Genomic DNA, 25,534 nt, shown 5'->3' on the forward strand with positions numbered 1-25,534 from the left:
CCCCAACAAGTTAGACAAAAAAAGTTAGATGGTATGAAACCTTCCTCTACTTCTCTGCCATTCATATCTGTTTGCAGAACTAAAATATTCACTACGCATCTTACGGTACAGTAACTGCATTACCACATTTTCCCCAAACTTTTTCCAAACAACTGCCATTTAGACCACTAACCCAACAAGTCAGACAAAAACATAGAGGGTATGAAATCTTCCCCTACTTCTCTGCTTGTCAAATTAGTAAAAGCGTTTACCAATCTGTAGATAGAGCTGTTTTAGTAACCATTCAACTCCTCTCTTTCTAGCTGCAGTAAATCATGTCAGAAGCTAGCAAATTAATTATTTACAAACAACAGCTGCAAATTCCAATTAAACTACATCACATTTTGAAGTTCACTTTCCTTGCTTTGTCTAACAACACTATCATGAATCTCGCAAATAGTTCATATTAAAGCACAAACTAACTGTATGTTAGCATGTTTCTCACACTTGCTTTAGCCAAAAGGGAGCAGTGTTGCCAAGGCTACTGTTGCCTAGCAATGCTTGACTCACGGGAATTAATGTCTTCATAGCTCTTCAAATTCCCATGATTTGTCAATCTGTTTCAGACCGAACAGCTAGCGCTAAGATTAAGAATACCTTCCCGGTCTGGACGACATGGAATGAGAAAGAGAAGATTTCTAATGCTTACTAGCTTCGTCCTCCTTTTCCAGGATCATGCTCCGTACTCTAAATAACTTAACTGGCTAATTTGCCTGTCTCTAAAGAGAAGGGTGGGCTGTACCCCTCTGATTGAATAGAGCGGATTAGGAATAGCTTCTACCAATAAAAAGTTACAGCTGTTTGTCAGAGTTTAGAGTGACAAAAGTGGCTAGCTGACATCTACTAACAGCTCTCTGTGTCATCATTGAGCAGCCCAAACAAAGCAATTGCTATGGATACAGAGGGCAAAAATTATGACGAGGGTGAGTGACCATAATTACTGTCCACAACCACACAACAACTGAACCACACAACTACAGACCACAACCACTGACCACAACTACTGATCAAAACAACTGACCACAACCACAACTTCTGACCACATCTAGTGACCACAACCACACAACTACTGACAACAACCACACAACTGCTTACCACATCTATTGATAATGGAGACCCCTCACCATCAGTCGATGGGGATTTCCACCAACCTACATAATGATTGGATAATTTCCATCAAACTAAATGGTGACTCATCCAGTTGATGGGAATTTCTATAATACACTACAAAGTCACCCTGTTTTATTTGATGACGTCATATTGCTGAGACCAATTTCAAAGTTTACACAAGGATAATAACTTCTGCATTGGCTGCTACTCAGAAGGTCTATCAAGCCATTGTTGTGACTGTGTGTCAAATAAGAGGAAGCACTGACTTATTCTCCAACTGAAGCCCTAACAGTCGATAGGCCTATTACGGGCACAGTTGTCTGATGTTCCATTCCTCTTCTGGAAATTAATTACAACCCAATAAATAATACAGAACATGAAGGTACAGCCTGTTCAGAGAAACATTGAATACTTATCCAGTTTGAAATAATAATCATATAACCACACGGTAGTTGACTTAGAACAGTTCTCTACAACAGCAGAGAGTATTCAGGTAGCTAATAGCTCTGCTCATTAGTATGCACCTAGTCCAGCCTCAGAGAAAGAGAGAATCAGGGTTCTGTACTTTTATAGCAGGGCATTTCAACAGATGAGAATCTTCTTCCACTCATACTCCTAGCTATGGATCGATTCGGAATACAGAAACAAAAAAGAAGAAAAGTATAAAAAACTGTCCCTTTGATTTATATTCAAATGAGCAACAGGCCTATGTGGGGAAATTGGATTTCTCAGAAATGAATTTCCTTATGGCAAATTGTATTGGATCATCTTGCTGTATTAATATCCAGGCTATGAGGATCAGCAGGCTAGGTCTATTCTTCATTTCACAGCGCAAAGGTAGGTAGAATAGAACCCTCTATCCACAAAGGAGCTCTGCACAAGAATTAACATCAGCTCTCTGTCTGTGTGCAGACTGACTCACATTTCCATTCCAGTTTCTATGTTCAAACAATTCCCCCTAAGCAATTTTTGGGATTCCGTCCTTGTCATTTACATGTGAAAGGCGATCATATTTCAAAAGAGTCCCAACATTAGAATTCAAAGGAGCATACATTGAAAGTTACAGAGGCGAGGGAGAGAACTTTGCTCCACAATGCTAATTAAGTATTTCTGCTCAGATTAAAAGTCAACAACCACATCCTCACTGAATAAGTGAAACCTAAAATTATTGGCACCCTTGATAAAGATGAGCAAAAAAGACTGTTTAAAATAAATCATACAAATTCTGCACTATATTGTATGCATATATATATAAATAATATATTATTATTTTATACTAATACAATGGCTCAGAGAAAGAGATTTTGTTTAAAGCGGCGCTCAGCAGTTGAAACAATGACAAAACATTCTCCCCACCACTGTGGGCTCCCCAGTGGGTACATAAAAATCAATGGGTACATATGATTAATTTATAAGTCCAAAAATGGATCTAGCAACTGCTGATTGCCCCTTTAACAAGTAATAATAATATAAATTATTGGCACCCCTGTTTTCAATACTCCTGCACCCTCCCCTTGCGAGGATAACGACATTTAGCCTTTTTCTAAAATGTTTTATGAGATTGGAAAACACATTGGGAGGGATTTTAGCCCATTCCTCCAAACAGAATATTTCTAGATCCTTGATATTTTTCGTCTTCGCTTATGGACTAAATTATGCTGCCCTCTTCAATTCAAACCACAGGTTTTCAAAGCGGTTCAAGTCCGGTGACTGAGATGGCCATTGCATAATTTTTTTTTTGTGGTCAATTAACCATTTCTTTGTGGATTTTGATGTGTGCTTAGGGTTATTGTCTTGCTGGAAGATCTATTTGCAGCCAAGTTTCAGCCTCCTGGCAGAGGCAACCAGGTCTTGGCAAACATGTCCGGGTACTTGGTAAAGTTCATGATGCTATTGACCTTAAAGGTCCAATGCAGCTGGTTTTATCTCCATATCAAATCATTTATGGGTATCAATTAAGTACCTTACTGTGATTGTTTTCAATTAAAATGGTCAAAAAGAAACAAAAATAGCTTCTTAGCAAAGAGCAATTTCTCAAGCAAGAATTTTGCTAGGACTGTCTGGGAATGGTCTGAGAGGGGAGCAGAACAATTAAAACTAGCTGTTATTGTCATAGAGCCTTGGAACTTGCTTTCTTATTGGTCTACTATATAATTTACCGCCTGGTGATGTCACCAGGCAGGCCAAAACTCCTTTCCACTAAAAGAGGCTGACATTTCAGGCAGTCTTTTCAAACAGCTCTTACACTAAAAGGGGATTATCATTAAATCAAGTTTTTGACTGCACTGGGCTCCCGAGTGGCGCAGCAGTCTAAGGCACTGCATCACAGTGCTTGAGGCGTCACTACAGACCCCCTGGTTCGATTCCAGGCTGTATCACAACCTTCCGTGATTGGGAGTCCCATAGGGCGGCACACAATTGGCTCAGCGTCGTCCGGGTTTGGCCGGTGTAGGCCGTCATTGTAAATAAGAATTTGTTCATAACTGACTTGCCTAGTTAAATAAAGGTAAAATAAATAACAAGACCAGTGGATGCACAATAGCCCCATAACATCAAAGCTCCACCACCATATTTTGCAGTCGGTATGAGGTACTTTCCTGCTGAAAAAAACACTTCTCATCTGTGGTAGGCTAAGTGAATAACGTGATATGCCTCCGCCTGTAATATTTCATTTTGATTTTGTGGGAAATTATTCTCTTATATTTTAGATGTGCTGTTAGCTTAGAAAGAATACATTAATGATTAAACATAATAGGTTTGTACTGTACTGATATAAATTGGTTAACATAACAAGCTGTGATTAATGTGGGGAACTGTTAGGGAGTAGGATGAGATAAGACTTGTGTCTCCCATACACAAACACTGCCTCTTTGTTAGAACGCTCAAGGACATGTGTTCTGCTACAAAGATGTCTGAGGTTGCTGACTCGGGACAAGTTGCAAAACAACTAAACACCTGGCAACAGTGAAGTGCCAAGGGACTGGGACCAGCCTGTGCGCCAACGATAGGCTGAGTAAGTCTAAACCACGCTCAGTCTCTACTCTGATAGGCCTGCAGGGAGCGGGAACTATCTCTGTCAGAGTATTTAAAGAAGAACTTATAACAATGGACCAGTTCTCTGTCTGCCCTGCGTGGTATTTCAGTGGACCCGTATATACGAACATCATATTTACCATTGAAGTGTTTTGCATTAATTAAAATACTAGTCTATTTTAGAAGACGTGTAGACCTCTTTTTGTTCCAATACCAGATTTGAATTGACGCAACTTAACAATTTATAATGGCGGGATCAAGTTTACTGTTGAAGCTGCTTCACTCAACTCTGTCTCACGCCCCACCACTTAGCTAGCTGTAAAACGTGTTAGTGTTATTAGCCTTAGCCTATTTTGCTAGCTCGAACCACCTAATCTGCCACTGCCACGATGGATATTAGAAATTGGCTTCGCCAAAGTACCCAAACAAAGCCAAAAGGAGGAGGAGAGCGATGAGCAGCAGCATCGAACCACCGATGGCCGCGGCCAAGCCCAGCAGCGATGATGCTGACGGGCTCCGAGTGCAGAGCCTACCCACCCTTCCACAAGCGCCGCCAGGATAGTGGCTCCACAGCCCCCTCCATCTCCGACTATTCCTGACGAGGAGCCAGCCCAGGTTAGCCTGGAATCCTACCATAGCCGCAGGTTTTCTAACCAAAAACATTCATTTAATAGCAACTGGTTCATAGGAAGTGGCTGGAATACTCGGTTACTGCAGAATTCAATATAATTCCAATGCAAGAACCCAAATGACGCCCCTGGGTATAGCTACATATCGGTATGTTTCATCATAGAAATATACTGAACAAAAATATACTGAGTTACAGTTCATTTAAGGAAATCAGTGAATTGAAATAAATTAATTAGGCCCTTAGCTATGGATTTCACATGGTTGGGCTTGGGAGGGCATATGCCCACCCACTGGGGATGCCAGACCCAGACAGCTTTTCCCCACAAAAGGGCTTTATTACAGACAGAAAACTCCTCCGTTTCATCAGCTGTCTGGGTGGCTGGTCTCTATTATTTATTGTATAGTTTGCTCATCTTTATCAAGGGTGCCAATACATTTGGACCTGACTATGTTATAACGCCAAATGATAATATCCTATAACCAATCATCATATCCAATTGAGAGGGTCAGTATCTGATTCTTTAGTAAACAGAATAGTAAAAGCACCTTTATACATTTTGCAAGAAATTCAAACGATTCAAATTCCTAATTTGTTTATTTCTTTCCAAAATAAACGTCTTCGTTGTTATGTAAGCCATTTGAAATACTCACAGAGAAACCAACATATTCAAGCATCTAACACTCATAACTTTCACAGAATTCACGAAGATTACTATTGATGGTTTGAATTGATATCCATAAATGATCTTCCACAAAGCTGTAGCTATGTGTAGGCCTAGAGACTACTAGGTTTATCACATACTGCACTGTGCAACACAGAATATATAGGTCAGTTGCAAGAGCTGAAAAATAAGCTAAATAATTTTGGAAAATAACATTTCCCCCCCCCCCCCCAAACAAAAATACAGACAGTTCAAGGTCCAACAGTTAACTTCTTTTATGGGAGTCTTCTGAGCTCATCTATGACCCATATCACTTCTGGAGATTAAGTCATTTTTGGAAGTCATTTTGTCGCCACACTCCTTGTGGTTTTTTCAAAGTACCAGTAATCCAAGAAGGTTCCCTTCAGTGCAACATCATGTAAACTCTTGTTTTGCCGTCTTCCTATTCCTTGACCGAAGGTGGTTGACACTCACTGACATGTAAACCCCAGTGTGGGGTGCAGCTGTCCCTGTACCCCACTGCTTCTGCTGGATGGGGTGGGAAGTGAGTATGGCTTATGGTGAAGAGCTAAAAGTCTAGGCCTGGTCGGATGGTGAGTTGTGGACGTGAAGGGCTCAGGATGGCTTGAGGAGCCGGTGGGGCAGCGTTCTCTCTTTCTTTTGCTCCCTCCCTCTCTTTTCCTCTCTCTCTCTGTCTCTTCTGTTCAACACGAATGGTTCAATAAAGAGCTTTTAAAAGTCTCTCTGGTGTGGTGATGGGCAGAGGCATGGGTGGCTAGATTAGAGGTCCATGACAGTGAGTGTATCAGCGTACCCAGGCAATGCTACTACTACTACATGGCTGCAGCGTCCCCCTCCGGCCTCATGCTGAAGGGCTCCAGGCGTTCGCTCTCCGGCAGCAGGTTGTTGAGCCTCTCCATCAGAGGGGTGGTCTGGTCGATGCCCATCTGGATACGCCGCAGGATCATGGACATCTCGTTCACCTTCTGGATCTGCTCAGCGTACTTGGCGTAGCGCTTCTGACGCTCCTGCATGATGCTGAACAAAGTCTCCACCGATAGGTCCATCTGGGAGGAAGAGTGAGGAAAGAATATGCCTTTCTGAATGATTGAATATGCCTTTCTGGCTGTGGCACACATAGAGCACACAAGTGACACAGGCGTTCTGGTGATATGGCATGTACAGTTGAAGTCGGAAGTTTACATACACTTAGGTTGGAGTCATTAAAACTTGTTTTTCAACCACTCCACACATTTCTTGTTAACAAACTATCGTTTTGACAAGTCGGTTAGGACATCTACTTTGTGCATGACAAGTAATTTTTCCAACAATTGTTTACAGACAGATTATTTCACTTATAATTCACTGTATCACAATTGCAGTGGGTCAGAAGTTTACATACACTAAGTTGACTGTGCCTTTAAACAGCATGGCTTTAGAAGCCTCTGATAGGCTAATTGACATAATTTGAGTCAATTGGAGGTGTACCTGTGGATGTATTTCAAGACCTACCTTCAAACTCAGTGCCTCTTTGCTTGACATCATGGGAAAATCAAAATAAATCAGCCAAGACCTCAGAAAAAAAATGGTAGACCTCCACAAGTCTGGTTCATCCTTGGGAGCAATTTCCAAACGCCCGCTCAGCAAGGAAGAAGCCACTGCTCCAAAACCACCATAAATAAGCCAGACTATGGTTTGCAACTGCACATGGGGACAAATATCGTACTTTTTGGAGAAATGTCCTCTGGTCTGATGAAACAAAAATAGAACTGTTTGGCCATAATGACCATCGTTATGTTTGGAGGAAAAAGGGGGTGCTTGCAAGCCGAAGAACACCATCCCAACCGTGAAGCACGGGGGTGACAGCATCATGGTGTGGGGGTGCTTTGCTGCAGGAGGGACTGGTGCACTTCACAAAATAGATAGCATCATGAGGAAGGAGAATTATGTGGATATATTGAAGCAACATCTCAAGACATCAGTCAGGAAGTTAAAGCTTGGTCGCAAATGGGTCTTCCAAATGGACAATGACCCCAAGCATACTTCCAAAGTTGTGGCAAAATGGCTTAAGGACAACAAAGTCAAGGTATTGGAGTGGCCATCACAAAGCCCTGATCTTAATCCTATAGAAAATGTGTGGGCAGGACTGAAAAAGCATGTGCGAGCAAGGAGGCCTACAAACCTGACTCAGTTACACCAGCTCTGTCAGGAGGAATGGGCCAAAATTCACCCAACTTATTGTGGGAAACTTGACCCAAGTTACACAATTTACAAATACTAATTGAGTGTATGTAAACTTCTGACCCACTGGGTATGTGATGAAATAAATAAAAGATGACATAAATCATTCTCTCTACTATTATTCTGACATTTCACATTCTTAAAATAAAGTTGTGATCCTAACTGACCTAAAACAGGGAATTTTTACTAGGATTAAATGTCAGGAATTGTGAAAAACTGAGTTTAAATGTATTTGGCTAAGGTGTATGTAAACTTCCGACTTCAACTGTATCTCAATAGCCTAAAGTGGCTTCCTCTCCTCCTTTCCTTCATCTGTGAGTTCAGTGCAGATGAAGGAAAGGAGACGAGGAGGCCACTTTCGTCTATCTATAGGGATGCAGACAGTTAATAACGCCATTAGTTACCTCTTTGATCCTCTTGACCAGGGCGTTCTGGTCGAAGGCCACGGCCTCAGAACACTGGTGTAGGTGGTCCTGGTAGCGGATGCAGAGCTGCAGCACCTGGGCAGAGTCCAGCCGCTCCAGACACACACTGCTGGGGGATGTCTGGCCACTCAGCACACCTAGAGACATGGACAGACTGACCCTCAAAACACTGGACATTATCAGTCTTTCTGTAGACTTCATGGTCATAATGGAATGTCTTGGCCTATTCATAATTTTACACATTGTCATATGGCACATTATGATTTTCCTGGACTATTATGTACTGTATTCACCCTGGCGTTGAGAAGCACAAACTTGTGTCTGCTTTCTCCTCCGAATCGCTATAATACTGTAGAGGCAGAGAAGAGGTCTAGATCCAGGTTAGAGGCCGTTGACCTTACCTTTCAACAATGGCTGAAAAGTGGGGATTTCCTGAAGCTTGATGACATCAGGGTCATTGTGGATGTTGCGCAATGACTGTGTCCCCTGGGCCACCACCACAATGTCATCCATTTTAGCCTTCTGCTTTGCCGGTGAGGGCATCACTGCAACAACAAAGCAATTGAAAGAATGTTCCCAACTATAAGTAATTCAAATAAAAACAAAACAAAAACAAATAAAATGTATTTGTCACATGCGCCAAATACAACAAGTGTAGACTTTACAGTGAAATGCTTACTTACGAGCCCTTTCCCAACAATGAGTTAAAAAGTACAAACAGTTAGAGTTAGAACGTTGGCTGTCAGAAGTTTTACAATGTAACTTTACTTTGAATCTGTATCTGCATACTTTTTCAAGACATTGCATATGAGGGTGCGGTAAGATATGCAATGGGTTGGACCATACTTATCTCATCAATCATTCTGAAAAAACCTTTAATTAAAAACTTGAAATCAAATGATCCTCCATCATTAAGACAGTGGATGAATCAAATAAATTATTTAAATATTGAAACAATGTTGGCTACAGAGAGAAACAAAATAGTGCAATTTGAAGCCATATGGCATAAAGTGTTACAAGCACTAGAGATATCCAAAAGATGAGAAATGGAAAGGAATGTTATTCTGAGACGGACGGGATGGGTATGAATACGGTGTGAGCATGTGGGTCTGAGCAAGTGTGATGTCATTAATGTTTGTTGACATTTATGTATGTCCGAGTTGATGTTTTGTCTTTATTTGTCTTTTTTCTTTATGTTGAAGGTTGGGCATTAAATCCTAGTCAACGTCATGTCTATTTAGTGGATCTGTTTGTGGAATGTTAAGTTGTCTATTGTCTTTGTACACGGAGTGTACAAAACATTAAGAACACCTGCTCTTTCCATGACAGACTGACCAGGTGAAAGATATGATCCCTTATTGATTTCACCTGTTAAATCCACTTCAATCCGTGTAGATGAAGGGGAGGAGACAGGTTAAAGAAGGATTTTTAAGCCTTGAGACATGGATTGTGTATGTGTGCCATTCAGAGGGTGAACAGGCAAGACAAAGTATTTATGTGCCTTTGAACGGGGTATGGTAGCAGGTGCCAGGCGCACCGGTTTGAGTGTGTCAAGAACTGCAACACTGCTGGGTTTTTCACGCTCAATAGTTTCCCGCGTGTATCAAGAATGGTCCACCACCCAAAGGACATCCAGCATGTGGGAAGCATTGGAGTCAACATGGGCCAGGAACCCTGTGGAACGCTTTGACACCTTGTAGAGTCCATGCCCAGACTAATTTAGGCTGTTCGGAGGGCAAAAGGTGGTGCAACTCAATATTAGGAAGGTGTTCCTAATGTTTTATACACTCAGTCTATATGTATATTTGTGTATTGTCTCAAATCCAAAATAAAATTACACAAAAAACATATTTTACAAAAATAACAAGGCTATATACAAGGAGTACCGGTACCGAGTCAATGTGCAGGGGTACGAGGTAGTTGAGGTAAAATGTACATGTAGCTAGGGGTAAAGGTGACTAGGCAATAAGGATAGATAATAAAACAGAGTAGGAGAAGTGTATGTGAAGAGTGTAAAAGAGTGTGGAAGTGTGTCTACAGTGTGAGTTTGTGTGGCGTCAATATGCATATGTGTGTGTGTTTGTTGGAGTGTCAGTGTAGTATGTGTGAGTGTGTGGGTAGAGTCCAGTGAGTGTATATAGAGCCAGTGCAATAGGGGGTCAATGCAAATAGTCTGGCTAGCCATGTGACTAACTGTTCAGTAGTGTTATGGCTTGGGGGTAGAAACTGTTCAGGAGCCTTTTGGTGCCAGACTTGGCGCTCCGGTCAAACACACCAACACAGTCGTGAAGAGGGCACGACAACACCCTCTTCCCACTCAGGAGGCTGAAAAGATTTGGCATGGGCCCTCAGATTTGGCGCTCCAGGACCACTTGCTGTGCGGTAGCAGAGAGAACATTCTATGACTTGGGTGGCTGGAGTCTTTGACAATTTTTAGGGCCTTCCTCTGACACCGCCTGGTATAGAGGTCCTGGATGGCAGGGAGCTTGGCACTGGGCCATACGCACTACTGTCGTAGTAAATATTAAAATGTTATAGCTTGGTCTGACTAAAATCTTGTGCATGACCCATTTTAATGTTAGGAGCTTGTTTTCAATCAATGCTGTTCCTATGCAAGAACAATGGACAGAGCCAATATCTTCTCAAGGACAACTCCCACGCCACAGGCCACAATCTGGTTGCTCCCCACGAGACTTTCCTTTGAGAACATACACACATTCACACACACATCTCCATGCATACGCACACTCATCCTCATGCCTCACGAGTTACGCACACACACACACTGCACTTCTTTCTACTGGTCGGGTGCCTAGGGCAGAGGACTCTGCCGTGCACAAAATGGGGCTTCTACTCTGGACAGAGCAGACCCGCCTCCTACGCCTCCGGAACCAATCAAGGGACTAGAAGAAGGACCCCTTCCTTTGTGTTGCATTGTATAAAGTAATGCTGAAAACTCTGTTTTTGATCCCTTTTCAACTGTCTCCATAAGAGGCAACTGAAATGGGTCCATGCATGTAGCTTGAGCAGATACCAGCTATCTCTGTGTTTAATAAACTGCCTTTTGCTTAAACATATTCCTCTCCGTCTAGCGTCGTTGGTTCTGTACTTCCTCTCCTGTATGGTTTCACCAACACTACCCTCTGTAGCGCTTTGCAGTCGGATGCCAAGCAGTTGCCATACCAAGCGGTGTTGCAGCCAGTCAATGGTGCAGCTGTATAACTTTTTGAGGATCTGAGGGGCCATGCCAAATCTTTTCAGCCTCCTGAGGGGGAAAGAGGCATTGTCATGCCCTCTTCGTGACTGTGTTGGTGTGTTTGGATCATGATAGGTCCTTAGTGATGTAGATAGAGAAACTTGAAGCTCTCGACCCTCTCCACTACAGTCCCGTCGATGTGAATTAAGGCGTGCTCGACCCTTCGTTTCCTGTAGTCCACGATCAACTCCCTTGTCTCCTTTGTAATTGTTTTATGTTGAAAGATAGCTAACTAGAGAGGCTTCTAAACAATGACCTAGCACTATGGGCCCTGGTTAAAAGTAATGGTCTATATAGCGAATAGCGTGTCATTTGGGACACATCATAGGCCATCCTGCTAATATGAAACTGCAGGATGTAAACTACAAAACACAATCACCATTTTTTCAGTATCCTATGTGTAAAAGAGGTCAAGGAGCGTTGCACTTTGCGCGTCACCTACTAGACAGACAACCTGCGTGTCCTCCCTTACCTGAGGTGCTGTACTCAGAGTGCTTGTGCTCAGAATCACCACTTTGCTCGGCCCCCATCGTGTCGGTTATCCTATGGCTTCAATTCGCCACCTCGGGAGACCTAAATCCAATCAGTTAGTTATCAAGCTAACGTTAGCTGTACCACGCTAACAGACGGTTGAATGATAAACAAGCTACGCTAGCTAGAAAACGTCGCTAGCACATCTCTTAGCTTAGTTATCTTGTTCTATTAGACCGCGCCTGTTGATTTCTATGAAATCTTTACCATCATGATGCTATCATGATTCAGCAAACGATTTTTTATTTAAGTAAATTATGCTAACAATCTGATAGCTAGCATTTCCAAGCTCGCTACTTCCGTAAACAAACGTTGTCTTCTTCTGTGTGTTTTATGGCGGACTACAACCCCAAAAGGTGTATTGCCGCCACCAACTGGACGGGTTGAAAAACCAAAACAAGGTAAAAAGAAAATCCATATGTAATAGGGAAACTAACTTAATCCACCCAAATAAAAATACTACATTGACAAAAATAAAACAAAACTCCCACTTCTTCCTTCTTTAAAATCTCCATATCTCTCTTCTCAGGCTCTAGGGCCTGAGAGGGTGGTACGGCTTGTGACACTATTCCATGTAACTCCTCTGCCGAGAAATCTTTCAATCCCAGGAACCGCTCCGCCGCATCCACAATGATATCTATCTTCCTGGACTTTCTCTCCACCTTGGCAGTGCCATTAATCACCATAGCTATAAAGGCCACCTTCTTAACCTTTACAATGTCAGGGTCCTGCTGGTGAAAGGCAACCCCTGCAACACGAAAGGCCTATCCACCACCATGGACTCTTCAAGAGCACCATTCAAACCCTCAACCCTTTTAACAGCTGCTGCATATGAAATGCTCTGGACAGCCCTGACTTTGGCCACCTCATTCTCTTTTACCCTTGTCGGGCAATCGAAAGACGTAGCTTCATGGTTCCCACCACAATTGCTACATGTCACAGTTTCCTCACTTTTAAAACAGATGATATGATGTTTTCCACAACTTGGACATCTCGGCTTCTCTCTCCTGCAAACACCTGAAACATGACCAAAGCTTTACAATGGTCTTGGGATAAATGCTCTGACTCTGTAGTTTATATACCCCAACCCCCAAAATACAATACATTATTTATGAAAACAAATATATAATATTTTTTTACATCAATAATGAACAAAATACCATGTTGACACTGGTATGTTGAGAATATTGGGCTGTAGAGAGAACTTTTCTACCTGTCTCAGCTAAAGGGGTGGAAAATACTCAATAGGGTCTCTACTAACCAAATATGGTTCGTTTTGAAGGGGGACTGTGTCATACATACCCAGCAGCACTTAATTCTCCACCCCCTCCATAGCTCCCAATGCAATACACCGTAATAGACTGTACATGAGATACATATCGGCTTGTTGAGAGAACTCTTCTACCGGCCGCATAAACTGGGGTGTGAAATTCTCATTAGGGTCTCTACTAACCAAAGTAGATTTGGAAGGGGACTGTTGTGCACATATGCAGCAACAACGCTTTAAATGACCTGGTACTATCCATGGTCCTGAAATCAATACACAGTCATAAAAAAAAGAAACACAAAAGCCAACCTTTTTTATCAAAACGAAATCTAATTTATTTAGAAGTTAAATGTAATGAATATTAACCAGGCTATTAGGACACAGTAAAATCACACTTTCTGAACAGCAACAGAGAAAATTATTCACAAGTTGTAGGCCGATATGTCTATCAAGGTTTGCAATATACAGTAAAGGCATAGGCCTTGTTACCTAGTTTGAAAGAATAATAACAGAGACAAGATTATTTACAAGCTATATTGTCATGATTATCAATCAAGGTCAGCAAAGGCACTTTTTGTAGAGTTAAAAATGTATTACAAGAGGCAACAAGGCTAAAAGGCTAACAGTACACAGCGTAATCAAGCTTTCAGAACAATAATGGAGAACATTATTTACAAGTTATAGGCCTCTATGTGTTGCTTTTCTATCAAGGTTAGCAGTATATTGTAAAGTCCTATTAAACACGTTTTCAAAACCAATGACAGAGACAAGATTGAAAGATAATACATAATACAGAGGTGTTTATTATCTATCAAGGTCAGGAAAGGCATTTTCTGTAGAGTTTAAAATGTATTACATAGTATTTTTCTCTCTGATCACTCATAAAACATACTCTTGCATGCCATTGTGACAAATTGTATTCACATTTCCCTCTAATAAGACTGCTTTAGAGAATAAGCACACATGGTCCTCTGTAGCTCAGCTGGTAGAGCACGGCGCTTGCAACGCCAAGGTAGTGGGTTCGATCCCCGGGACCACCCATACACACACAAAAAAGCTTTAAAAAATGTATGCTTTGGATAAAAGCTTCTGCTAAATGGCATGTTATTATTATTATAAACACCACAACAACTACCATCTGTCTGTTTTCTAAAATGGCGGCACCGATGAGAAAATTCATAGTTTAGTGTCACATCCACCACAAATCCATGAATTGCCAGATTCTGTAATGCCAGGTATTTCTTAAGTGGAAGTAGTGTATCCTTTAATTCTCTTTCATACTGGCTTAAGGAATCCATAATTGTAAGATTTAATCTATAACTGTCCAATGTGACTTTAAGTTCACAGGCACTATCACATGCTCAAAACGTCATCAATTGTGCACCGTTCCAGACACATTTGGCATAACCGCTTTGCTGTAACAAAACAGATTCTGTAATTCCTGACTCACAAAAGATGCAGGAGACATTAACACAAATTGTTCCTTCAGATGTGACTTCAAAAGAGCATTATGCCCATCAATTCTTTGGTCATTGAACTACTTGTTTTCATTGCTTAATATGTTATAATCATCTTAAGTAAGTGGAGATGGAAGAGTTTTGGTTGTCTTTGGAATTTGAAGTTTAGACCCAGATGAGTCATTGTTTGTGCATTTGTCAGAGCACAGATGGCATTTCTTTCTGAAGAAAATGTAGGACTTTTTCACTGTATTTCTTTTCGTATGACACCAGATAGAACACAGCTTGCTTCAAAAATTATTGGACCTTCTAAGGTAAAGCCCACACTTGATTTTGATACTTGAGTGCAGTCGATATACCAGAGCTTGCCATGTAGTGTGTACAATTTCACAAATAGGTCATTATTAGAAAATCCTATAATACTAGATAATTCATAAAGGTGTATATTATACTGTACATGCAGGATAGATTCAAGCTCTTGGGTAAACAGCTCTCTGCTGGCCTGTCTACCTTCACACGTAATGTCTCTGGAGCATGGATGACATTAAAGCTTGACCGCTGAAAGTTGTTAGCAGTATTACATGTTTTACAAATCTTGATTTCTTGGGATGCTTGCAGTTCAAATATTCTTTTTTTACCCTGGCTGTACATGGCTTTCTTGCTCTGGCTGCAATTTTGAGAGCATAAACAATGAATGTGGAGGAGATCATTGGCTAAGAAATTTGCAGGTAGCATTTCCTTCACAAAATATTCTAGAATGTCACACATCGCTGTCTTGAAGCATCTGTTGAAGCAATGGTTGTGTAGTCTGTCCTGTTTTCACTGCATCCAACTGTGAAATGACTTTGCTGAATCACTGATTTAGACTCCTAATGTTTGTTTTAAGTAATCTTTTTGTGACATTCTTTGAAAACAGGAAAGGCTTTACCCTCAAGATGATAGGGGAAATAGTTAGATGTTGGAATAACATCAATATCAATATCTTAATCTGGCTCACAGGACTGTACTTGCTCACTGATTTTTTTTTGGCATGATTTTACTAGGAAAAAAAGAATATTTTATTTGTCAGGCCAAGCGATTGAACTGATGCATTTTTGGTACACGTCAAGGTTGGCCTTGGGCTGATTTAAATGTGTAAAGGTGCATACATTACCATCACCATTAGGGTAATCTATGTCGTTAACAGGTATGCCAGTCCGTCATTGTTTACATTGTGTCTTTGTTTACATTTTATTTCACACTGAAAGTAAACACGGTAAGCAAAAACAAGTGTTAAATTGTTTTGTCTTTACAACTGATAATCAACACATATGGAGGGGGCGGAGTGAAAAGCCAGCAGCAAGCCGTGCGACACAGTCCCCCTCCAAAACTACACATATTTGGTGAGTAGAGACCCTACTGAGTATTTCACACCCCAGTTTATAAAACAGGTAGGAAAGCTTTCTCACAAGCCAATATGTAGCTCATGTACAGTCTATTACGGTGTATTGCATTGGGTGCCTTGGAGGGGGTGGAGAACGAAGTGCTGCTGGGTATGTATGACACAGTCCCCCTCCAAAACAAACCATATTTGGATAGTAGAGACCCTATTGAGTATTTTCCACCCCACTTTATCTGAGACAGGTAGAAAAGTTCTCTCTACAAGCCAACATGTATCCCATATACAGTGGGGAGAACAAGTATTTGATACACTGCCGATTTTGCAGGTTTTCCTACTTACAAAACATGTAGAGGTCTGTCATTTTTATCATAGGTACACTTCAACTATGAGAGACGGAATCTAAAACAAAAATCCAGAAAATCACATTGTATGATTTTTAAGTAATTAATTTTTCATTTTATTGCATGACATAAGTATTTGATCACCTACCAACCAGTAAGAATTCCGGCTCTCACAGACCTGTTAGTTTTTCTTTAAGAAGCCCTCCTGTTCTCCACTCATTACCTGTATTAACTGCACCTGTTTGATGTCGTTACCTGTATAAAAGACACCTGTCCACACACTCAATCAAACAGACTCCAACCTCTCCACAATGGCCAAGACCAGAGAGCTGTGTACGGACATCAGGGATAAAATTGTAGATCTGTTACATGCTTTGTAAGTAGGAAAACCTGCAAAATCGGCAGTGTATCAAATACTTGTTCTCTCCACTGTACAGTACATACTGTGTATTGCATTGCAGTGAATGGAGTGGGTGGAGTAAGGAGTCACCAGTACGCTGTATTAAACCCGTTGCCCAGCACAAGAGACCCATTTCAGTTTTGCAGACTCTATTGAGTAATTCCCATAACATTTATTTGCATTTTATTAAAAGTGAATTTCTTTACATATAGCCTACACAATAGCTTTCAACATACCAGTATTTGTGTAAACTTTCAAAATAAATGCTGGTATAAATAATACAATATTAGAAATAAAATACGTCAAATTATCTATTTACAGTGCTATGAAAAAGTATTTGCCCCCTTTCTAATTTTCTCTACTTTTGCATATTTGTGATACTGAATGTTATCAGATCTTCAACCAAAACCTAATATTAGATAAAGGGAACATAAGTGAACAAATAACACAACAATTACATATTTATTTCATTTATTTCATAAACAAAGTTATGCAACACCCAATTCCCCTGTGTGAAAAAGTAATTGCCCCCTTACACTCAATAACTGGTTGTGCCACCTTTAGCTGCAATGACTCCAACCAAATGCTTCCTGTAGTTGTTGATCAGTCTCTCATTTTGGCCCACTCTTCCATGCAGAACTGCTTTAACTCAGTGACGTGTGGGTTTTCAAGCATGAACTGCTCGTTTCAAATCCTGCCACAACATCTCAATTGGGATTAGGTCTGGACTTTGACTAGGCCATTCCAAAACTTCAAATTTGTTGCTTTTTAGCAATTTTCATGTAGACTTGATTGTGTGTTTTGGATCATTGTCTTGCAGCATGACCCAGCTGCGCTTCAGCTTCAGCTCACAGACGGATGGTCTGACATTCTCCTGTAGAATGATCTGATACAGAGCAGAATTCTTGGTTCCTTCTATTAAGGCAAGTCGTCCAGGTCCTGAGGCAGCAAAGCATCCCCAAACCATCACACCACCACCACCATGCTTGACCTTTGGTATAATGTTCTTACTGTGGAATGCAGTGTTTGGTTTTCGCCAGGCATAATGGGACCCATCTCGTCCAAAAAGTTGACTCAAGTTTGCCAAAAAGCACCTGGATGATCATCAAGACTCTTGGAAGAACGTTCTATGGACAGATGATTCAAAAGTATAACTTTTTGGACGACATGGTTCCAGTAATGCCTGGCAAACTCTGCATTCCACAGTAAGAACATCATATCAAAGGTCAAGCATGGTGGTGGTGGTGTGATGGTTTGGGGATGCTTTGCTGCCTCAGGACCTGGACGAGGGTTTATGTCTCCTCCTGCTCGGTGTGCGCCCAGTGTAAGGCACCTAGACACCTGCCCAGGGGGAAGTTACAACCCCTACCCGTTCCACAACGGCCGTGGTCTCACCTATCGGTGGACTTTGTCACAGACCTTCCCCCCTCCCAGGGGAATACCACTATTTTGGTCGTTGTGGATCGGTTTTCTAAGGCCTGCCGTCTCATTCCAATGCCAGGTCTCCCTACTGCCCTACAAACTGCTGAGGCCCTGTTTACACACGTCTTCCGGCACTACGGGGTGCCTGAGGATATAGTGTCTGATCGGGGTCCCCAGTTCACCTCTAGAGTCTGGAGGGCATTTATGGAACGCTTGGGGGTCTCGATTAGCCTTACCTCGGGTTTTCACCCTGAAAGTAATGGGCAGGTGGAGAGAGTAAACCAGGATGTGGGTAGGTTTCTGAGGTCCTATTGCCAGGACCGGCAGGAGGAGTGGTCGGGGTATATCCCCTGGGCAGAGATTGCCCAAAACTCACTTCGCCACTCCTCCACTAATCTTACTCCTTTTCAGTGTGTGTTGGGGTATCAGCCGGTCCTGGCACCCTGGCATCAGAGCCAGATCGAGGCTCCTGCGGTGGATGAGTGGTTTCGGCGCTCAGAGGAGACATGGAACGCTGCGCATGTCCATCTGCAGCGGGCTATCAGTAGGCATAAGGCGAGCGCCGATCGCCACCGCAGTGAGGGTCCAGTTTATGCACCTGGAGATCGAGTCTGGCTCTCGACTCGAAACCTGCCCCTTCGCCTGCCCTGCCGGAAGCTGGGTCGGCGGTTTGTGGGGCCATTTAAAGTCCTGAGGAGATTGAACGAGGTATGTTATAGGTTACAACTGCCCATAAATTACCGCATTAACCCCTCGTTCCATGTGTCTCTCCTCAGGCCGGTGGTAGCTGGTCCACTCCAGGAGAATGAGATACGAGAGGCTCCTCCGCCCCCACTGGACATCGAGGGGGCTCTGGCATACTCAGTCCGGTCCATCGTGGATTCGAGACGTCGGATGGGGGGTCTGCAGTATCTCGTGGAGTGGGAGGGGTACGGTCCGGAGGAACGGTGCTGGGTTCCTAGGAGGGACATCTTAGATCCCTCCCTTTTGACGGAGTTCCACCGAAGTCATCCGACTCGCCCTGCTCCGCGTCCTCCTGGCCGTCCCCGAGGCCGGGGTCGGCGCACAGCCGGATTCTGCCGAGGCTGCTCCTCCTCCTTGCTCGGGCAGGCTTCGGCGTTCGTCGTCCCCGGAGTACTAGCTACTTCCGATCTATGTTTCTTCGTTTGTCTTGTTTTGTCTTGAGTAGTTACACCTGTTGTCTATTATGTTTGATTGTCTAGCCTATAATTACCCTTGTCTTACGTTTGGTATTTGTGTGTTATTGTTTGTGTCTAGTCGGTATCGGCATTGCTGTATTTTCCATACTACGTGTATGGTGTTTTTCCCTCCAGGTTCGGAGGTTTTGTTTTGTGTTTTACATTTAGTAAAGTAAGTCTGCTAGTACTCTGTGTCCTGCGATTGACTTCACTTGCCGCATACACATCGCACCCTGACATAGCCAGAGTGAATTTACGAACGCACCCTTAGACTGAGGTAGCGAAGAAGGACCGAAGTTTATTGCTCATATTTTATCAAAAGCGCTATGAATAAGTGTAGAAAGGGAGAGTAGGAAGGTAAATGGAGTCCCTTGAGAAAGCAAGAAACAGATGTATATCAGGAGAAGTGCAGTATTATCATAAGGAAACGTATACCTGTATGACGGAGGAGGAATGGAGGGAAAAGAGAGGCAGAGGAGGTCTAAGAGAGAGAGGGAGGAAGACTGTGAGCTTGAGTCTGTTAAAAATGGCGGGAAAAATGGAGAAGGTTTGTTAAAGAAGAATGGAAGGAAATGTAAGCAAAGTGAGCTAAAGACAGGAGGAGAAATGGAAGTGAATGAGGGTGAAGTATCGGAGGTGGAAGGTGTGGTGAAATACTCGGAGCCTGAGGATTGCACAGAAGGTCAGGATGAAGATGAGTCTGTGACAGTAGGAGTGAAATTTTTGGAAAAAGTGGAGCCTTGCGATTTGGCTGATCCATTTGTGGTTTCAAGATGGGTGAAAAGAGCGTTGGGTAAAGTGGAATCGGTGAGGGTAACCAGAAGTGGTCTAGTGATAATTGTTTGTGTTTCTGTTGGTCAGAGGGAGAAGGCGCTCAGATTTAGACAAATGGGGGAAAGAATGGTGAATTGTTTCGCTCACAAGAAAAGGGCGCCATTCAAAGGAGTGATTACTGGGGTAGCAGTAAATGTAAAAGTTGACCAACTGAAGGAGAAGATTCCCGGTGTGTGTGATGCTCGTCGTTTGGTGCGACACAAACGTGGGCAAGAGTGGGGAAACAGAGGAGTCATTGTCTGTTCTTTTGAGTTTTGAAGTTGAGTCTTTGCCTGATAAAGTGAAGTTAGGGTATATAAGTTATCCTGTACGAGCTTATGTGCCGAATACATTACGATGTTACAGGTGTCAAACTTATGGGCATGTGGCAGCATTGTGTAGGAGGGAGGTTCCAAGGTGTGAGAAGTGTGCAGAAGGGCATGAGACAAAGGAATGTGTAGCATTGGGGAAAGTAATGGTATGTGCTAATTGTAGCACATACCCTTTCTTTCTAAAACTAGCCGCCGAAATTGTCGCTACCCCTATTACTAGTCTGTTCAACCTCTCTTTCATAACGTCTGAGATCCCCAGAGATTGGAAAGCTGCCGCGGTCATCCCCCTCTTCAAAGGGGGTGACACTCTAGATCCAAATTGCTACAGACCTATATCCATCCTGCCCTGCCTTTCGAAAGTATTCGAAAGCCAAGTTAACAAACAGATCATCGACCATTTCGAATACCACCGTACCTTCTCCGCTATGCAATCCGGTTTCCGAGCTGGTCACGGTGCACTTCAGCCACGCTCAAGGTCCTAAACGATATTATAACCGCGATTGATAATAGACAGTACTGTGCAGCCGTCTTCATCGACCTGGCCAAGGCTTTCGACTCTGTCAACCACCGCATTCTTATTGGCAGACTAAATAGCCTTGGTTTCTCAAATGACTGCCTCGCCTGGTTCACCAACTACTTCTCAGATAGAGTTCAGTGTGTCAAATCGGAGGGCCTGTTGTCTGGACCTATGGCAGTCTCTATGGGGGGTGCCACAGGGTTCAATTCTTGGGCCGACACTTTTCTCCGTGTATATCAATGATGTCGCTCTTGCTGCTGGTGACTCTCAGATCCACCTCTACGCAGACGACACCATTTTGTATACATCTGGCCCTTCATTGGACACTGTGTTAACAAACCTCCAAACGAGCTTCAATGCCATACAACAATCCTTCAGTAGCCTCCAACTGCTCTTAAACACTAGTAAAACTAAATGCATGCTTTTCAATCGAACGCTGCTGGCACCCGCCCACCCGACTAGAATCACCACTCGACGGGTCTGACCTAGAGTATGTGGACAACTACAAATACCTAGGTGTCTGGTTAGACTGTAAACTCAACTTCCAGACTCACATAAAGAATCTCCAATCCAAAGTTAAATCTAGAATCGGCTTCCTATTTCGCAACAAAGCCTCCTTCACTCATGCTGCCAAACATGCCCTCGTAAACTGACTATCCTACCGATCCTTGACTTCGCGATGTCATTTACAAAATAGCCTCCAACACTCTACTCAGCAAATTGGATGTAGTCTATCACAGTGCCATCCGTTTTGTCTCCAAAGCCCCATACACTACCCACCACTGTGACCTGTACGCTCTTGTTGGCTGGTCCTCACTACATGTTCGTCGTCAAACCCACTGGCTCCAGGCCATCTATAAATCACTGCTAGGCAAATCCCCGCCTTATCTTAGCTCATTGGCCACCATAGCAGCACCCACCCGTAGTCTGCGCTCCAGCAGGTATATCTCACTGGTCATTCCCAAAGCCAACACCTCCTTTGGCCGCCATTCCTTCCAGTTCTCTGCTGCCAATGACTGGAACGAATTGCAAAAATCTCTGAAGCTGGAGACTCTTATCTCCCTCAATAACTTTAAGCATCAGTTGTCAGAGCACCTTACCGATCACTGCACCTGTACACAGCCCATCTGAAATTAGCCCACCCAACTACCTCATCCCTATATTGTTATTTATTTTGCTCTTTTGCACCCCAGTATCTCTATTTGCACATAATCTCTTGCACATCTAGCATTCCAGTGTTAATACTATTGTAATTATTCTGCACTATAGCCTATTTATTGCCTTACCTCCATAACTTGCTACATTTGCACACACTGTATATATATTTTCTGTTGTATTTCTGACTTTATGTTTTGTTTACCCCATATGTAACTCTGTGTTGTTTTTTATTGCACTACTTTGCTTTATCTTGGCCAGGTCGCAGTTGTAAATGAGAACCTGTTCTCAACTGGCTTACCTGGTTAAATAAAGGTGAAATAAAATAAATAAATAAAATAAAATAAATAAAAAATAAATAAAAAAGTAGGGGTGCCCATGGGGCTGGGGATCAAAAATGTCCTGTGCGAGAGAAGCAGGTTGAGGTTTCCAGGGTAAGAGTAGTGAAGAAGTTGTCATATGCTGAGGCAGTGAAGAAAGTAGAGGAAGATGGGTCAAGGGGGAGGAGTGGTGAGAGTAGTAGATTTGTACCAGTACAGAGGGATAGGCCAACAAGTGATATATGTTTCAGTAAGATTGGATTTTTAGCATTTATAGCAATGGTTATTAACTGTACTGCAGGGATGGAACGTAAGTCTAAGAAAATGTAGGTTGTGGTGGCAGCTGCAGAGAGGTATTTGGGTGTGCGAGACTTGACATCAGAAGAGTTACAGGGAATGTTAAGTGGTGATGTTCCATCATCTCAGGTTGAGGGCATGAGGTAGGAATGAATATATTTAAATAGTGGAGTGGGGTGGTGTTAATTATTAATAATAATTTTGAGTTTGTGAGTGTAGTGTTAGATGGAGGGTATTTCTTTATTTTATTTTTCAAGCAAAATATAAGGGAGTTGTACACCAGTCTAGTAGGTGGCGGTAATGCAACAAATTGGATGCCAACCGCCGTTAAACCTCATCGAAGAAGAAGAAGAAGAAGAAGAAGAAGAAGAAGAAGAAGAAGAAGAACGCACCCGTAGAAAGAAAACCAGAGAGGAATAGGCGAAGAGAGAGGTTTTACTCCACCAAAATCTGTCCATGAATATAAGACCACAAAGTGAGGAATATTTGTATGGAGGACAATTAGAGTGTGTGGCATTTGGTCAACAAAAAAATGTAATTGCTCATTTGCTACGCAAGGTTTATTTGATCAAATAGGAGTTTCGAAATGGTTAGGTTGTTTACAAATGCACTGATATAAGTGAACCACTTGGCATTTCGGCAACTTACCCCAAAACGACTTTATATCGGAATTGTGCCTGTTGTCATAGAGCTATATATATAGAGGACTCATCATGGATATAACCCATTTTAGCATGGACATTGCCATTGAGGGCTTCCACCATTTTAAAGTAGTCAACTGGGCGGGGATTCCTATGAGTTGGGAGCAATCAGCCAATGAAAAAGAATAAAATGGACTACTTTCAATGGCGCTGCCCATGCTGGCAAAGATTAGTCCCCTATCTATTTATTTCGCAGGAGGTTGGTGGAACCTTAATTAAGGGAGGACGGGCTCGTGGTAATGGCTGGAGCGGATTAGGTGGAATAGTATCAAATAATGGCTGGAACGGAGCTAATGAAATGGAACGCATGTGTTCGATGCCGTTCCATTGACTCCGTTCCAGCCATTATTATGAGCCATCCTCCCCTCAGCGCCTCCACTGATCTCTATGCTGTTGTGCACACGCATATCTGCCCTCTTATTGTCTAAAATGGTCCCACCTGATCTTGTTCTATATCGTGGAGCTCCGCCCCATAGGGGAGCTCTGCTCCTATTGGTTTACCCCGCTGCCTAGGCAGCGAACAGCCTGAGACAAAATTATGCACACACCTGCAGCCAATAGGAGTACAGGTGTCTAAGAGGGGACGCTTCCCCTCAATCAGCCTCCCTTTATCTTCAGCGACTGGACTAGATTGAAGAAGCCAAGAAGAGACGAAGACTCAGGACGACGATAACGCCGTCGATTTCCAGCTCTCGACGTCGTCCTAAATGAGCACACCGGGAAATGTTCCACCCCCAAAAGCTATTTTCAGAGCTCAATGCCGCTGCTCCTCCATGGCGGCTGTGGACTTCCACGACCTTTGTTTCGGGTGATTGGGTTCACAGCACGCCAAGGACGGAATCAGCGATCCCCCTATTTGCGCCAGCTGCGCCCTCCTTCCATTGAAGGAGAGGAAGCAGCGCTGGGCGTTTTTTTAGGGAGGATATCCCCTTAGAGGATGTGCAATCGGTGTTAGCCTCAGCTTCTGAGGCATCATCTGAGGGCGCCGACTCTGAGGAAGACAGGGATTTTGGGGATGAGATGGATATTCCTATGGAACAATCCGTCCCTCTGACCCAAACTTTCAAGACCCCCTTTCCTTTGGAGAGTAAGAGGTCTTGTAATTCCCTGGGCGATGACGACACGGGCTCTGAGAGATCAGTGGCCCTGTCCTTCGCAGCAGCCTCTCTGCGCTCAGACTTTCCTGGGCTCATTGAGAGGGCTGCTAGGCGTCTAGAGGTAGCGCTGCCCCCCATTCCCCCCCGCTTCGGAGGTGGATATGATGGAGGGCGGACCTTATTCTCGGCCGAGGAGGGCGGCAGAGCCACTGGCTCCAGCCATGCCCTCTCTCAGCAAATACGTTGAGGGCTCATGGGAGGCACCTTTAGCGGCGCGTTCGCCGGCTAAAACATACCTCCCATTCACTAGAGTGGAAGGGAGACAGATGGTTTCTAGGGGAATCCCCAGGCTCAAGAGCGCCATGGCGGCGTATCTCGTGCCTGGGTCGAGTCCCTGGCCCTCCTCCAAAAAGGCCACATTGCCGACGCAGAAGGACAGACTCACAGCGCAGCTGGCGGAGAAGTCCTTCACGTTGGGAGCCCAGGCTGTAGCAGCAGCCAACAATATTGCCCTCCTCGTGGCCTCTCTGTCCCATCTAACAACAGGTAGGACTGAGCTCACGAGAGAGGAGGTGGAAGAGGCGTCCAGAATTTCTGCCGCTATTCTTCACCTAACTCAAGCGTCGGCCGTCTGTGTGGGGAGGTCCATGGCCACTTCGGTGGTCACGGAGTGACACCTCTGGCTGTCTTTGACGGCCATGAAAGAGGCCGAAAGAGCGCCACTGCTTAACGCCCCCCTCTCTGACGACGGTCTCTTTGGAGTCGCCGTCAAAGAGGCGACGGAGCGATTTGCTAAGTTGGACGAGGAGAGGAAGCAGCTGGCTAGACACCTGCCACTGGCAGGGAAGTCTAGCCACGCACCACAGAAGCCGTCCACCTCCACCGCCCCCAGTAGATCGGGATCTACG

General features: G+C 43.4%; 1 protein-coding gene across 1 annotated transcript; it reads right to left on the bottom strand.

Annotated features, from left to right (window-relative positions):
* Positions 1 to 5,388: 5,388 nt before the first annotated feature.
* On the bottom strand, positions 5,389 to 12,241 carry LOC121577364 (BLOC-1-related complex subunit 5). The gene is made up of 4 exons (XM_041891124.2): positions 11,869 to 12,241; positions 8,542 to 8,685; positions 8,120 to 8,277; positions 5,389 to 6,541 (listed from the first exon to the last, which is right to left on the bottom strand). The coding sequence occupies exons 1-4, from the start codon at positions 11,924 to 11,926 to the stop codon at positions 6,308 to 6,310; spliced, it is 594 nt and encodes a 197-aa protein (XP_041747058.1). The 5' UTR covers positions 11,927 to 12,241; the 3' UTR covers positions 5,389 to 6,307.
* Positions 12,242 to 25,534: the final 13,293 nt, after the last annotated feature.

This window comes from Coregonus clupeaformis, chromosome 11, assembly GCF_020615455.1.
Source record: "Coregonus clupeaformis isolate EN_2021a chromosome 11, ASM2061545v1, whole genome shotgun sequence".
Lineage (NCBI taxonomy): Eukaryota > Metazoa > Chordata > Actinopteri > Salmoniformes > Salmonidae > Coregonus > Coregonus clupeaformis.